The sequence below is a fragment of the Ruditapes philippinarum genome, unplaced genomic scaffold (genome assembly GCF_026571515.1).
Source record: "Ruditapes philippinarum isolate M1 unplaced genomic scaffold, ASM2657151v2 ctg1011_1_1_1_1, whole genome shotgun sequence".
NCBI classification, from domain to species: Eukaryota; Metazoa; Mollusca; class Bivalvia; order Venerida; family Veneridae; genus Ruditapes; species Ruditapes philippinarum.
Genome location: NW_026856759.1, coordinates 342,123 through 356,917, shown reverse-complemented (window position 1 = coordinate 356,917; position 14,795 = coordinate 342,123). Strand labels below are relative to the sequence as shown.

At 32.2% G+C, this 14,795-nt stretch overlaps 1 protein-coding gene across 2 annotated transcripts; it reads left to right on the top strand.

Moving 5' to 3' along the window:
- Positions 1-743: 743 nt before the first annotated feature.
- LOC132747628 (carbohydrate sulfotransferase 10-like) lies at positions 744-13,631 on the top strand. 2 transcript variants are annotated; one of them, XM_060737062.1, is made up of 5 exons: positions 744-853; positions 6,789-6,865; positions 10,287-10,416; positions 11,391-11,479; positions 12,268-13,631. In XM_060737062.1, exons 3-5 carry the CDS (start codon positions 10,329-10,331, stop codon positions 13,435-13,437), a joined length of 1,347 nt encoding a protein of 448 aa, XP_060593045.1. In that variant the 5' UTR covers positions 744-853; positions 6,789-6,865; positions 10,287-10,328; the 3' UTR covers positions 13,438-13,631. The 2 variants fall into 2 exon arrangements, with proteins under 2 accessions (XP_060593045.1, XP_060593046.1); XM_060737063.1 differs by having other exon boundaries at positions 6,789-6,881.
- The last annotated feature ends 1,164 nt before the right edge of the window (positions 13,632-14,795 follow it).

Below are 14,795 nucleotides of genomic sequence, written 5' to 3'. Positions count from 1 at the left end.
ACAGTCTGTTAAGACTCATATTTCCATTAAACATTTTTGTACAAATAAAACAATAAATTTTCGTATAAAACTGATTATTATATACTTGTAAATGAAATATTGAGAAATATTCATGAAATTAAATGCGTATTTTTATTTTCCGTAGTTTCACTGTTAAAAATTATTTTTCATTGCAGTGAGACATATTTTCCGTATTTTCACAGGTGTCTTGCCGAACTATTGTCTTCTAAATTCAGTCAATACACACAATTAAAAGGGAATTTTTCTTATTTATAAGGTTAAAAAAAGAGAAAAAGTATATAATAAACAGAAAATTCATTTTGTTTTCTATTACACAGGATTTATTTTCATCTTGTGGTATGAAAATGATCACATTTCACTTGTGGCTACTGCCACTCGAGAATGAAATCAAATCCTGTATTTATAGAAGAAACTTGAATATCCTCTATTTTTAATGTCATTTGTTTTAATCAGATGTCATTTGTTTCAATCAGGGCAATATCTAATCTGTGTTGAAATGGCAGGAATTACGTTTAAATGCAGAAGAACATTTTTTCGTTTCAGATCAAAATCGGTACATGTGTATCATTTTAACAGTAAATACCTGTACAATTAAAACGATCCGTATGACGCGTTTAGTTTAATCTGCAGCATTTATTAACCATAGACCGTGAAGCATTAACAAAAGACCAAATGTACACAAAGAAGCATTATGTAACATATAATAAGTAGCTCTGACCATAGTTGGTCAGAGGTGTTTTTCACGGGTTTATTGGACTTGACTAACTGGGGAGAAATATTAAAATAGTGATATGGATTTATTTTTTTTGCTGCAAATAAATTGATATTTAAGGTAAGTGTTTAATGATAATTTATTTATAATAAAAACGTTAATTGTAGGTTCGGCTAAGATAACAAAAAAGGTTAATATAAACAGGTTCAAACAAAAATAGCAAACAGAAGAAAGCTATTGACATTCAGCATGAAATGGATTGTTGTTCTAAACAAAACTGAAACCTAATTTTTCTGATATTTCAAAAGTTCTTCACTTTATTGTTTTTGTCAGAACTTCTAGAGGTTATTTTAAAACTATGAAAGAAAATATTGGATTCATTTTGACCAAGAATAAAGCGGTTATAGTTGAACTTAGCTATTGAAACATAACGTTGAGCAACGCTTAAACCACATGTAGATACAATTTAATGATTGCAAATATAAGTGCAGGAATGCATCTGAAAAGACATTTTACTTACTAATAGACTGATGTCTAAATACCAATTAAATGATTTGCCGTATATGTGTATCCATAAATACTACAAGTTGTCTATAAAATGTATTACAATAACTTAAATTTACAATAACTCGGTCAATTAATAATTACTTAGTGATGTTATTGTAATAACAAAATAAAACAACAAATTGGCGATATCAAAGACGAACAAATCTATTATTTCTGACTTTCGGTTTGTTTACTGCCGCATTTCGGTTGCCCACGTTGGCGACGTCTTGAAGAGTAGTTGCAGTTTTCGGTTAGGTAGGGAACGGTTATAGCAGTTGCCCCGACCTTGAGGCGAAACTGGTACTTTTACATACCTAGAGCATTATATGGGGCCTCAGCATGTATTGGTTTTCTGAATTGGGCATACCACCTCTGTTCTTCAGGTCTTGTAGACGCGAATTAGTTCGTGCTTATGTTTTAGTGATCCCAATTTCGGGTAGCTAACTTTATTCTTTAAATATTACCCATAATCATCGTATGAAATTGTACATCATGGTTAAAAAATGTATTATAAGTAGTGATATGGACTATTTTAGCCACAGAGCATGAGTTTCGTTTCTTTACCTTCGCCACCGGAACGGACTATTGCTCCTGATTAATATGACAGTTATGAATGAAAACAAGTGCTTGGACACGTCACGGTCATCCTATCAGAGAGTTACATCTGTCCTAAGGTACTAAAACTAACAATACATGTGTATAAATAGATTTATTGAAGTGTTACACCTTTTGTATTCTGAAGTATTGTCCAGTTTAACCGGCGGAAAATATTGATCCCCTTTAACATTAACAAATGTTTTCTTTCTAAACTAAAGAATAGGTCAACGTTATGTCAGTGACTATACCACTGACCAGAGATATTCAACACTAACAAACTGAAAATTGTATATTAACAATAAGGATTAAATAAACGAATTATAGAACGTTTAATAAACGCTAAATCGCTACTTAAAAATACATTTTGTTGAACACAATAGTTTTTGTAACGTTTTACATTTTTCACCAGTCTGTTAAACAGTTTGTATGTTTCCTCCCGACAACAGAGAACGAAGTATTTTTTTAATTGATGTATTTTTTATCCTCGTATTTAAAGGCACATTATGCCGCATAAATGAATATTTGTTTTTTTCCTTCTGTATAAAGGGCAAATATGTCTGTCATAATGTAATGTTGTAATAATAATAATAGAACATGTGAGATGCTAATCACCAGAAGAAAATAGCGTTAAATGTGAAATAACTCGTGATAAAGGTAGCAATATGTATACAAAGTGGTATTTTGACTTTCATACAAAATACTTAATCACTAATTGTACTCATTACCAAAACGTAAAAGCTGTAAAAGATATCTCAGCTATGTAACCAATAACGTGTTTTTTTGGGGAAACTTAAACAGGACATAAAAAAAGCTTTTGGGAAATAAAACGATGACATTTCTGAAGCATAATGGGCCTTTAATGTTCCACTAGCGTAATAATAATTATGTCATGGCAGTAATAAAACGATGGAAATGAATCCCATTTAAAGTAACTTCGTTATATGGTATTTTAACATGTAATTGACAGAACATTACATAATTATGTCACTTTTAGATAAGTGCTTTAAAAATTCTATTAAGTTTGTGAAACGTTTAAAATTTCATTTTTAAGAGCCTTTTTATCGTTACAGTTTCTAAAAGTTTACTTATCGAGCATGCAGCTGAGGAGTCTTTTGCTTCTTTTACATTCTTATTTTTAAATAATACTTTGTATAAGGATTTAGTATTTTGTATGTAAGTCAAAATACTACTTTGTTTACATTTTCCTACCCTTCTCACACATTATTTAACATTTTATTTTCTTTCAGTACTAAGCACAGTTAAGACGGGGGTTTTAATGCATTTTTAATTTTAATTTAGTCCTTTTTAGTCGTTTCGTGGATTTTATTTTTTTTCTTGTAAACGGCCCTGGTGCGCAGAAACTCAAAAGGGGTGGGTCCGTAAATTTTTGGTTTTTTAAATGTTTGTAAATCGACTAAAATCGGGCAACCTGATTATTTTTTTTTCTTACAAATTTTAAAACTTTTTAAATACTTGTATGGTTATATGTTGGTAAAAACTCCCGATCAATCACCATCTTTTTTGAAAGGGGGGGTTAAGATAAGATACTAGTGAAAAAACATTTATTCATGTTTTGAAATTTTTACTAAAAGGGTACCTTGAAGGTAAAAAGGGTTTCCGATCAATAATTTTACCAGGTCCAGGACCCTTGGCTTCAAACTGCATAGGTTTCTTTGGCCAGTAGATGACCCCTACGAATTTTGGGATTTGAGGGTCAAAGTTTTAGGTCAATTGACCTTATGTCAAAACAGTTTCCTATCAATAAACTCGACAACCCATGACCTTGACCTTCAAACTTACAAATACATGTCATTGGTCAAAAATGACCTCAATGGGTTTTTGGGGGTCAAGGGGTTAAAGAGGTAAAATACATAGACCTTATAGGTAAAACGGTTTGTCTGTCAATATTCTTTCAACAACTCATGGGCCCATTTGCCCTTCAACCTTCCACTGTGCATTTGTCTTGGCCAGTACTTAATCCCCTTTGAATTAAGGGGTCAAAAAGTCAAAGTTTCATTGGCCTTGTACGTTAAAAAGGTTTTCGACAATAACTCAACAATTTTAGTTCACTTGACACGTTGATTTTTTATTAAACTAAAAAATGCTTTTACATTTTGGTCTTTGGTATTAACCTAAAAAAATTATGTCATTAAGGAGGCCTACATGGATTCATAAATTTTATGCATATATTTTTTGGTAAAATTTGTTGCAACTTTGTCCATAAAAATTGGGCTTGTACACGACCTTTTCCGATCAACAATGACCTAGTGACTATCATGACCAAAGTACCATAACCCCCTATCAAATTTTGGTCAACTAGGTTAAAGGTCCAAGTTACAATAAACAATGGCCCACAAATGACTAATTGGCTGCCCGATAGGTGGTCATAACATGTTTTAAACCAAACAAAATCTTGTTTAAAATAATTATATAGTTCCTAATGTATTATAGCAAACGAAAAATTTAATACACATTAGTGTTATAAGAATTTGATCCTGTGACCGTATGAACTAATTTTACTAAATTTCAGCATATTGGAAAAAAACGGAAATCATATTGACAGTGGAAATTTCTTTAGGTTTTTAATGACAATGCTTCAACCCCGATACCAAACAGCTCAGAAAAAAATTATTAATTTTCACTTATAGATTGAATTTTTACAGGCGTTAAAAATTGAAAGTATACAAACACTGATTAAAAACATAAAATGGGGAACAGAGGCAGAAAGTGTAAATCTTTCCCTTTATATATAAGGGCAACAATTTGATTTCAATTTAACAGGTTTAATTGTTATCCATGTTAGAAAGCAAAAATATCAACAGTAAAAAAAATCTTACAATAAAAAAAAAAAAAACCAATAAAAACATTGCCCATATTGGTAACAGTTGTTAATACCATTTCTAATAACAGGTTACAATAGGAGAGCAATAATGAATTTCAATTTCATCCCCATCCTTACATACTTGTTAGGCATTAATGTGTCATTAATGTCCAAACCCTTTTCAAATTGCTCCGTCTGTAAACAGATTAGGGTTCTACACCGCACCAACATCTTAATTTTTGCTAAAAGCAGAATTACAATGTCCATGGGGCATGACAATAATTGATAAATTTTTTTAAATGCTTAAAAGTAACAATTTAATTTCGAATAAATCTCAAATTCTTTCACCTGTACCAATTTTATCTAGAATTTACCATTTAACTGGAATAAATGGTTTAAATCCAAAAATCACAAAGAAGTTCCCTGAAAATCGTTTGTTAAAAAAACGAGTTAAAATTTGCAAAACCTTAAAATTGTGTGACAATATATTTTTAAAGCTTAAAATATAGTTTCTCATTGTTATTTGCAAGTTTACAATTGAAATTTTGAAAATTTGCGCCTAGTTCTAATTCATATCTGAATATTTCAACGCCAGACAAGTAAGCAAACATTTTAACTGTTTAAACATACCAGCCCAAACGTTTTCCCCCCAAACCCAAGAAAAAGCTTGGGTCTATTTTCCAGTCTCCAAAATATCGAAGGGGTGGGTTTTCTCTACGTTTAATACAAAAAAACTTTTTGGGGGTTCCCCCCAAAATGACCCCACATCCCTAAAAACGGGCCCATCCCCGCATTTCATAAAAAGTCATATTTTTCCCTTCAACATTAGGGGATGAGGCTTACCACCAAACGTTTTTATTTTTTTGCGGTTAGCCATTTAACTTTAAAGTTGCAAAGCTGCCCCTGCGACAAAAACCATTTACCCAAATAACTTTATATTTAGTATTTCTAAATGCTCAGTAAATACCAAAAGGTATAATATTTTCAACAATTTCCCGAATTTTAAATACCACCCCAAAATCTAAAATTTGTTTTAAAAGTAGTGTAACAATTTTTGTTTTTCTTAGGATAAATCTTTAAATTTTATTTTTCATTACATCATTTGATACCATTTTCTCATTTAATTAAAGGCCTTTTTACTTTAGAGGAAATTTAATTACCTTCACCCAGTTATAAAGAAAAAATGGATAACTTTTTTCCCTTTTTGCAAAAATCAATCCTGGGCCAAATTTTAGGGAGCCCCCATAGAAAGTATGTCAAACACAATTTTCTAAAAGTGAAGGGTGATTCGATTTGATAGAGTTGCTTTTTTTTAAAATAAAGGGTTTTGTTTTTGTTTAAATTTAAAACTATTTTTTTTAATTTCCCCTTGACGTTGAATTTTTTTACAATTTTTGGGTTTTGTTAAACTGTTTCGTTTGGAAATAAATGATAAAACCTTTAAAAAAAAACAAAAATCACCGTTGATAGAATAAGTATGAAACACAATATATCAAATGAACTGCGCTTTATAATATTATGATAACACAAAATATCAAATACACATCACCATTTTAAAATCCACAGCACGATACATAAAAGTTACCAGCACCATATATGAAAACCATAGCACAATCCATCAAAATGACAGCACCATTTGCCAAAAAGCATCTATTGACACCATTTATCAAAACGACATCAAAACTATCTAAACCACAGCACCATCCATCAAAAAGACATCACCATATATCAAAACCACAGCACCATCTATAAGAAGTAAGAACCATCTATCAAAACCACAACACCATCTATAAGAATTTAAGACCATCTATCAAAACCACAGCACCACCTATAAGAAGTTAGCAATCTATCAAAACGACAACATCATTTATTAAAACGACATCACCACTTGCTTAAACCAAAGCACCATCTGTCAAAATGACATCATCATTCACCACTGTATTAAGAAGTGTTAATAGAAGGCAGCTTTGGCGTTCCATACTAAACGTCGTAGTACCATATTGGTGTAAAGTTGTGATAATAATCGTGTGGTAACTAAAGGTGCGATGATAAAATCACATGCTGATATTATACTTTGTTTGATTATTTTAGTTCAAATGAAAGGTCAAACAAATGGTAGTGCCATCTGCAAGGTGAAATCTGCGTGAACGGAGTCAAGAATTCCAGAAGTAAGACTAGAAGAAGGTATTAACTTAAAGTTTTGTTTTATTTCAATTTAATACCTTCTTCTAGTTCCCAGTGAAAATTACTTTAACATGCGTATTTGGTAACGATTCGCATAACTGTAGCCGCTCTAACTCGGAGGTCTCTTGCAAATTAATTTGTTCGGGATCGGTAGTTAATTATGCCAAAAAGACTAGCAATCTGTCCTCGAGGTTATTCAAAACCTTTTTCTGAGCTCCGCCTCAAGTTGTAGAATCTTTATTGGTCGGGTTTATATTCTCTGCTAGTTTTTGACCAATCAAATTCTTGAGATCTGTGTTAGAAGCGAGGTTGTTCATAACACCGGACCAAGGCTCAGGAGTACGATCGACCTATGTTCGAGCGATCCGAGGTAAAACCGTATTTAATATATAGGGACATTGCAGACTGTGAGTTCTAGCGAAATGACGATCCGAGTTTGAGCTAACGAAGTTCATGCACGGAATATATCATTTAAAATGATTTCTTTCGACTATCAGATAATGTTACCCATAATTTGTTTCATCTTAATTTGTTAAGGTAATCATTCTAACATCGGCCAATATCGTCAAAAAAAGGTCATTTCCGAAAAAGTTATTTTTCACATTATTAGGTATTCAATAATTTTTAACCGTTTATATACCGAATTTAGTACATAGCGATAAAAGGATGAGTGATCGTAAATAATCTATTGCCCAAGATTTTGAAAAATTAAAGTTCCGGGTAAAAACCCGATTTGTTACGATATTGGCCGATGTTATAGTGTCTTTGGCGGGAAAGTATTATAGTAAGGCTATCTAATTTGTCACATTGTTACCTTTGTGCAAAAAATACGTATATTATGTCTGCTATAATAGCTGATACTGATAGAAACACTCATCCTAAACCACAAACGATGTATACATAAATAACTTTGACAAATATAAGTATATTTCTAAGACCGAACTACTATGTTTACTGCGTTGTCGTAGTCGTTGTTGTCGTAGAAAAAACTTTAATGTTGTACAAAGATAAGAAAGTGAGGCATACATTGATATATTTATGCCATCATAGCTTTTGCCCCCAAAAAGTCTGATGCTCTATTCTAATACCACCAGGATTTTATATTCAACGATAATTATTACTCCCCCGCCCTTGAACAGGAACAATAAATCATTTTCTACTGTCATTATTTAACTAATATCTTTTCACTTTACCACACTAAATAATTAATTAACTTGAACATATCGTTAAATGGAGACTGATAAAATTTTACATGAATACATTACAATATTTTATACATATACACCTGTCTGTTGCAATATACATTTTGATAAGCTTGAAGTGATAGACACAAACTTAAATCTATTAAAATTGTGTATATAACAAGTTATAAAAGTATTTGAATCACGCATAGGTCAACTGGAAATATATATAAATACGTTATTGTATGAACGCAGATTTAACCATGTTTTTGATTGTCCCAATAAAGTTGACAAAAGGTCCTTTGAACCTCTCTTAATTCGGCAGTTAAATTGATTACCTGTTACAATATCGGTATACATGTATATATACATTTGAAAACCAAAAACAATTCTATTTAAAAAAAGACAGAGCCATTAGTTTTTTTCCTGCTAGTAAAGCTCTTTTCAAATAGGTTCAGAGGGCTGCTAATAATGAGAAGCTATACAATAAAGAAGGGTGTCACGTCGTGTATATGAGTCGCGTCACGACAGAACCAACATAATGGGTTTGCGACCAGCATGGATCCAGACCAGCCTGCGCATCCGCGCAGTCGGATCAGGATCCATGCTGTTCGCTATCAGTTTCTCTACTTGTAATAGAGTTGGTAAGCGAACAGCATGGATCCTGATCAGACTGCGCGGATGCGCAGACTGGTCTGGATCCATGCTGGTCGCAAATGCACAATGTTGGTTCTGTCGTGACGCGACTCATATATAGATAGAGTGTATCGAAAAATATTGAAACGACCCCTTGAAAAATCATTCAATGACCACACAGGTCAACATTTTTAGCTTGACTATACGAAATATATGGAGAGCTGTCCTACTCGCCCTGGAGTCGGCGTCCGCGTCCAGATTTCAGATTAAAGTTTTTGTGCAGTACAATATTTTTTCATTCACAATAACTTTTTCATTTTTTAAGGTATCAACTTCCAACTTTCAATATATGTTACTTATCATCAACCAAATCTTATGTGTTAAGGTTCATTACTCTAGCACCAATATTTTTTTAGATCCATCTCCCCTTGAACTTAGAATTTTCACTTTTTACAGATATCACTTTTTACTGTTACTTCTTTATTTCTTAAGGGATCAACTTATTTACTTCAAATATATGTTCCTTATCGTTAACCACATCTTATGTGAAAAGGTTCATAACTCTAGCACCAATATTGCAAGAATTGTCTCCCCTTTAACTTAGATATTTTTGCTTGAAAATGCTGTTTTTAACTATAACCTCTTTAGTTTTAAAGGTATCTTCCTCAAACTTCAAAAACATATTCCTTATCATCAACCAGATCTAATGTGACAAGGTTCATAACTCTTGAAGCAATATTTTCAGATTTATCTCCCTTTTTAACTTAAAAATTTTCTTTAAGAAATATTATAACTTCTTTACTTTTTAAGGTATCTACTTCAAACTTCGAATCAAATATATATTTCTTATCATTACACATATGTTGTGTCACAAGGTCCATAACTCTATTGTGACTATTTCAAGAATTATTCCCCCTTGAACTTGGAATTTATGTTAACAATTATAACTTCTTGTCATAAGAAGAAATATATTTATATCATAATTGATTTTTCTTTCACTGTTTTGTCTTCCTTACTGCGTCCAGTATTTAATTAGTCGAGCTTCGCTGTTTCCTGTTACAGCCCTTGTTATATGATTGGTTGAGTTGATGAAAAATATTTCAATTTAAGATCCCTTATTGTCTATAATAACACAAAAATATATCTAAGTTGGTATTATGAATTAAGTAAAAAGAACATGTAGATTAGCTTAATGAGTTGTAGCGATAAACTTACTCTTTTGTTGTATCCAAACCGATATTTGCAATAGATAATTTAAATTCAACAAATTGTTAAATTGAACTTAAATTAATCAAAACTTTATTTTGGTTTGGATGCGTACACGCGTGTTGATATATTGCACGAGTTAATCAAAATAGCGTGTTGTGTTTTGCACTAATACTGTACAGCATTATTTTGTAACTGCAGCCATACGCACAATAGCCATGTAGTTAATACATGTAATACAAATTACATCTTTATGCTTAATATCCGTGACATTTATTAAAATGTACGAATAATGTATTATGTTTGACACTGTAAAACTTGTAATGAATATCTTTATCTCATTTCTAATTTTGTAAGTTGAACTATTTGGATTTAATTTCAGACTGCTCAGTGAACCAGAAAGTTGCCGAGATCAGAAGCGGCCATGACATTTCGTCAAAAATGCGTGAAACACCTAGTCATTCTTGGAGTTCTTCTGATTATCATACAAGTGCTTTTATCCAGTAATTTTAGTAAGTTAATTAACATATTACTTAGTTAAGGTTCTGTCGTACCATTTTTTTGTCAATGCTAACTTAAAGCTACGTTTTGGATTATTTAAAAAAAGAATTCCATCATGATAAATTTACTAATTAATAACCACAAAACGACTAAATAATGTGTCCAGTGATTTATGACGACTGTAAGAATTAAGCTGGCCTGTATTGCATTTACGTTTTCTGGTCTTTCGGGATCATTGTTTCCATTCCGATCCTTTTAAGTGTTAAAAGAATACTGCTAAGGCCGGTGACAGGGGGCGGCAGAGATTCTGCACATTTCATTTCTCATTATATTGAGCCTACGATTTTGATATAATACTAGTATTATTTGTTTTCATTCCTCTTGTTTGATCTTCTCTTTACAAAAATTTTCACCAACAAATATGCACTGAGACATAATTAAGATTTGCGTTGTCACCTTAAGACTAATACATTTTGACAGAACGATCTGCTGGATCATTAATAATAAATACACAAAGTGATGTCATTGTTGTTGTCGCCGTTGGGTTTTGATATAAATAAAGCGTGTATTAATTTGAAGAGACTGAAGTCCGTTGGATAGGACAAAATGTTAAGGGGAAATCTGAGCGTAACTAATTCTCATACGTGTACTACTTCTTCTTTATATGATCATGATGAGAACAGACATCCGGGCGTTACAGATCTTACACTAACTTACTCCCTTATTCCTTAATCAAGGAGTGGGTTACGATTTTAATTCGAATCAACTCTGTGTGCCCGGTCATTACTGAAATATTACTGTAAACCCCGTTATTAAAACAGTTTGTTTTCAAAACGAACCTGCGTTTTTTTTAGCCCAAATTATTTTATTCTGTGTGCCCCCTCATTTTTGAAATATTACTGTTAATTGTATTATCAAATTACATGTAGTTAGTTTTCACAGCGAACCTGCATGTTTTTCAGCCCAAGTTATTTTTATGTTTCAGCTCACGTGAAGACTGTTTACAACAATTTCACATTTTCTGGAGTACAGATAGTCGTAGATAATGTGGACACAAACGGCACCACAACTACGGTATGTAACAGTACAAAAATAACGGACATTTTCTCATCTCAAATTAATTCATAGCGTTTATTGCTGGGAAAGTGTTTAATGTTAGCAAAATAGCCAATATGATTAAGTCATTCATGTGTCCAATGCACGACCAATGTGACTTAAATCACCAGACACTAACAATTTTAACTTACAAAACCAATCCAGATTAAATAGACACGAGACCCATAAATAAAACTGTTCTTCCAGATATGTTTAAAAATAATTTAAAACCAACATTTTCTTTCTCATCATTTTGACAAGATACAGAAAGATTTACATCCCTTGAAGTACAAAATTTATTAAGTAACCCATATACAGCAATTACAGCTAGATTTATAATAATGAACGTTCGTAACGCCGATTTTCATTGGATAATAGTAATAGTTTTACGGCTGCCGTCAATTTCTTAAGAAATCATTTTCTCTAAAAATGTTTGCTGTATTATAAATTCGTGATAAATATTTCTGACAGATTACATGACCGTATATGAAAGGTTTGTTTGCGATATAATCCTCGCCTTGCGGCTCTGGTTATATTTCCAAACAACCGTTTATGTAGGGTCATATAACCTGTGTTTAGATTTGTGTTAAATTTATATAATTCAGGCTAATTTATATAGAAGTATTGTAAGTTTGTAACTTAGATTCACATATATCAAATTTATGTTACATTTACAGACTGCATAGTTCTTCATATATGTTACATTTCATGTATGTTTATGAACACATTTAATAGTAATTTATGTATGTCTTCTATACATACTTCAGAGCAAAGGCATTCATCATCACATAGGTCATGAAGGTCACAATGGGTTCGAACTCGCCGCTTCGGCACACAATGTGTGTGTCGCAAATAAAATATCGTCTTCAGGCGCAATGAAAACAATACATGCTATTCCGGGCAAAAGACTATTGTACTGTCCCATGGAAAAGATCGGGACAACGTTCTGGAGGCGGGTATTCCACATGTTAGTTGCAAGTGATCGTGCAAAATATAAACAGCCATATGATGTACCAATTCATATCGCCCTTGGACAAGCAAAGCGTTTTACACAAACAATTTCTAGTGCCAAATCAGGGAATCTGTTAACGCAGAGTGCATTTAGTTTTTTGTTTGTAAGAAATCCATATTCAAGGCTACTATCAGCCTTTATTGATAAACTTGTTCCTCCTAATCCGACATTTTGGAAAGGATTTGGCTTAAGGGCTATAGCTCAGTACAGACCGAAAGATGCTAAAGTTCCAAACGCGGGTAAAAGCTCCACACACGGAGGCCATGATGTGACATTTGCAGAATTTGTGAAATTTGTGGTGAATGCTGAAAAAACTGGTAAAGGTATTGATCCACATATAGTCAGTATAAACAAAGGGTGTAAACCCTGTACCTATAATTATAAGTTTATTGGAAGAATGGAGTCATTTAAAGATGATGCGTTCTTTATCATGCAAAAACTCGACATGAATAGAACGATTACCATAATGGAAACATCGTTTAGCGATTATACCCTCGACGATGCAATCACTGATAGTATTAGAAGTCCATTTCAGTGGAAAAAAGAAATTGTCAAATACATATCATGGGAAAAGGCTCTACACAGAATCTGGCTTAAATTACAAATGAGGGGAATAGTTCAAACGAATATAAATCTTAATATCGCGAAAGGACATTTTGACAGTGTAAATGTGAATCAGTTTATAGAAATGGCCAGAAAAGCACATAGAGAGTCGGACCCAGTAGAATTGAAGAAACAGAAAGATATGGTTAAAAAAGAAGCATTTGCCACTGTGCCTCTTAGTGATATTAAAGCATTTAGCCAAGCTTTTAAGCCAGATTTTGACTTGTTTGGCTATGATCCAATGCCAGCTTACATATTTAATCGCAGTAGTTCAGAGCCACAAGAGCCAACTCGTTTCTTTAATTACACACATCTTAATTAATACATATACTAGCAATGGGCCTAATAATCGTTTATAATCGGCTTATACCGTCATATTAATGGATTTGTTTTTATTTAACAATAACAAATTATGACTGTATTTCTATGAAATAAACTAGCACATATTTTTTAAGATCTCAGTAGGCATGGTCAATGGTTTTATTGGTTTGAATTATTGATATGTTAAACCAGTCTCATTTTTGATACATGACTAGCTTTTTAAGGATTTCGGACCTTAAATGAACGTGTTTACGAGCTGCCGTATTGGTATTTTATCAAATGATGACGTCATAGAGAAAACGTTACCTAACGTGATGAAATGTACAAACTAAAAGGAACTGCTACAAAATGGCGAAAGCAATATTAGTCGATATTGACCAATATTTTTTTTTTTTGGGGGGGGGGGATATAATTTTTATTATGAAGTTAAAATAACGTCTGATTTTGCAGCAATGCGGGTTTTATAGTTGAATTATACAAGCAACGCTCATGTTGTGATAGGCGTGTCGTTGTTGGTCTTTAACTATATACTCGCCAACCTACCTCAGACTTTTTCATGAAGAATTGTGAAAAATAATATCATTGTTATAGTAACAAGATTGTAATGATATGTGTTATGAAAATGTAATTGGTAAGAAATCCTTCATTCCTCATCATGCGTTGTGACATAGAAATATGTGTTGTATCCCTTATTACATGACTTATATTTTTACTATATTATAACAATAATTGCATAATGAATTATAATGCCAGGACTGATCATCTAATGTAGTCCGATGGTATTGTTTAAATTACACTATGTTATTTATGTATATATAAGACAAACAAAATTATACAGATATTTTTATTGTTTGATATAGGATAATGTATTTAAATTGTTTATGTTATTATAGAAGTTTTATATATTTATTTCTTTTTGTAAATACTGTTCTTTGAACAGTGTTTTTAAAGTCCCTGATTATTTTTTTAGTTAGTTTGTTTAGACTGTAGTCTGTCCTATTCAAACTGAATTCCAACTGTGCTAGAGTTAAAGTAAAAAAAAACACCACTGAAAACATTAATTTAGTTGTTTTTAAATGTTTAGATTGTTGTTAAATCCGAGATATACTGTATGGTCATGTTTATAGAAAATCATACAAAGGTACATGCATATCACATAATCATCCGGTAGTATCTTTGAGCCTGTTTCATAACAAAAATTGTTTATACAATGTATTTCACTTTTTTCATGCTAAGTAAACTCGTATTCCTGTAATATTCTCCTCCTTCCCCTCCTCCTTCTCCTCCTCCGCCTTCTTCTTCTTCATCATCATCATCATCATCTTCTTCTTCCTCTTCTTTTTCTTCTTCTTTTTCATC

Bases quoted from the DNA above. Each gene is read 5' to 3' on its own strand.
- LOC132747628 (XM_060737062.1), top strand. From the start codon at position 10,329: ATGACATTTCGTCAAAAATGCGTGAAACACCTAGTCATTCTTGGAGTT. The intron at 10,417-11,390 runs GTAAGTTAATTA...TTTATGTTTCAG, and splicing joins GCTTTTATCCAGTAATTTTA to CTCACGTGAAGACTGTTTAC. The intron at 11,480-12,267 runs GTATGTAACAGT...TACATACTTCAG, and splicing joins CAAACGGCACCACAACTACG to AGCAAAGGCATTCATCATCA.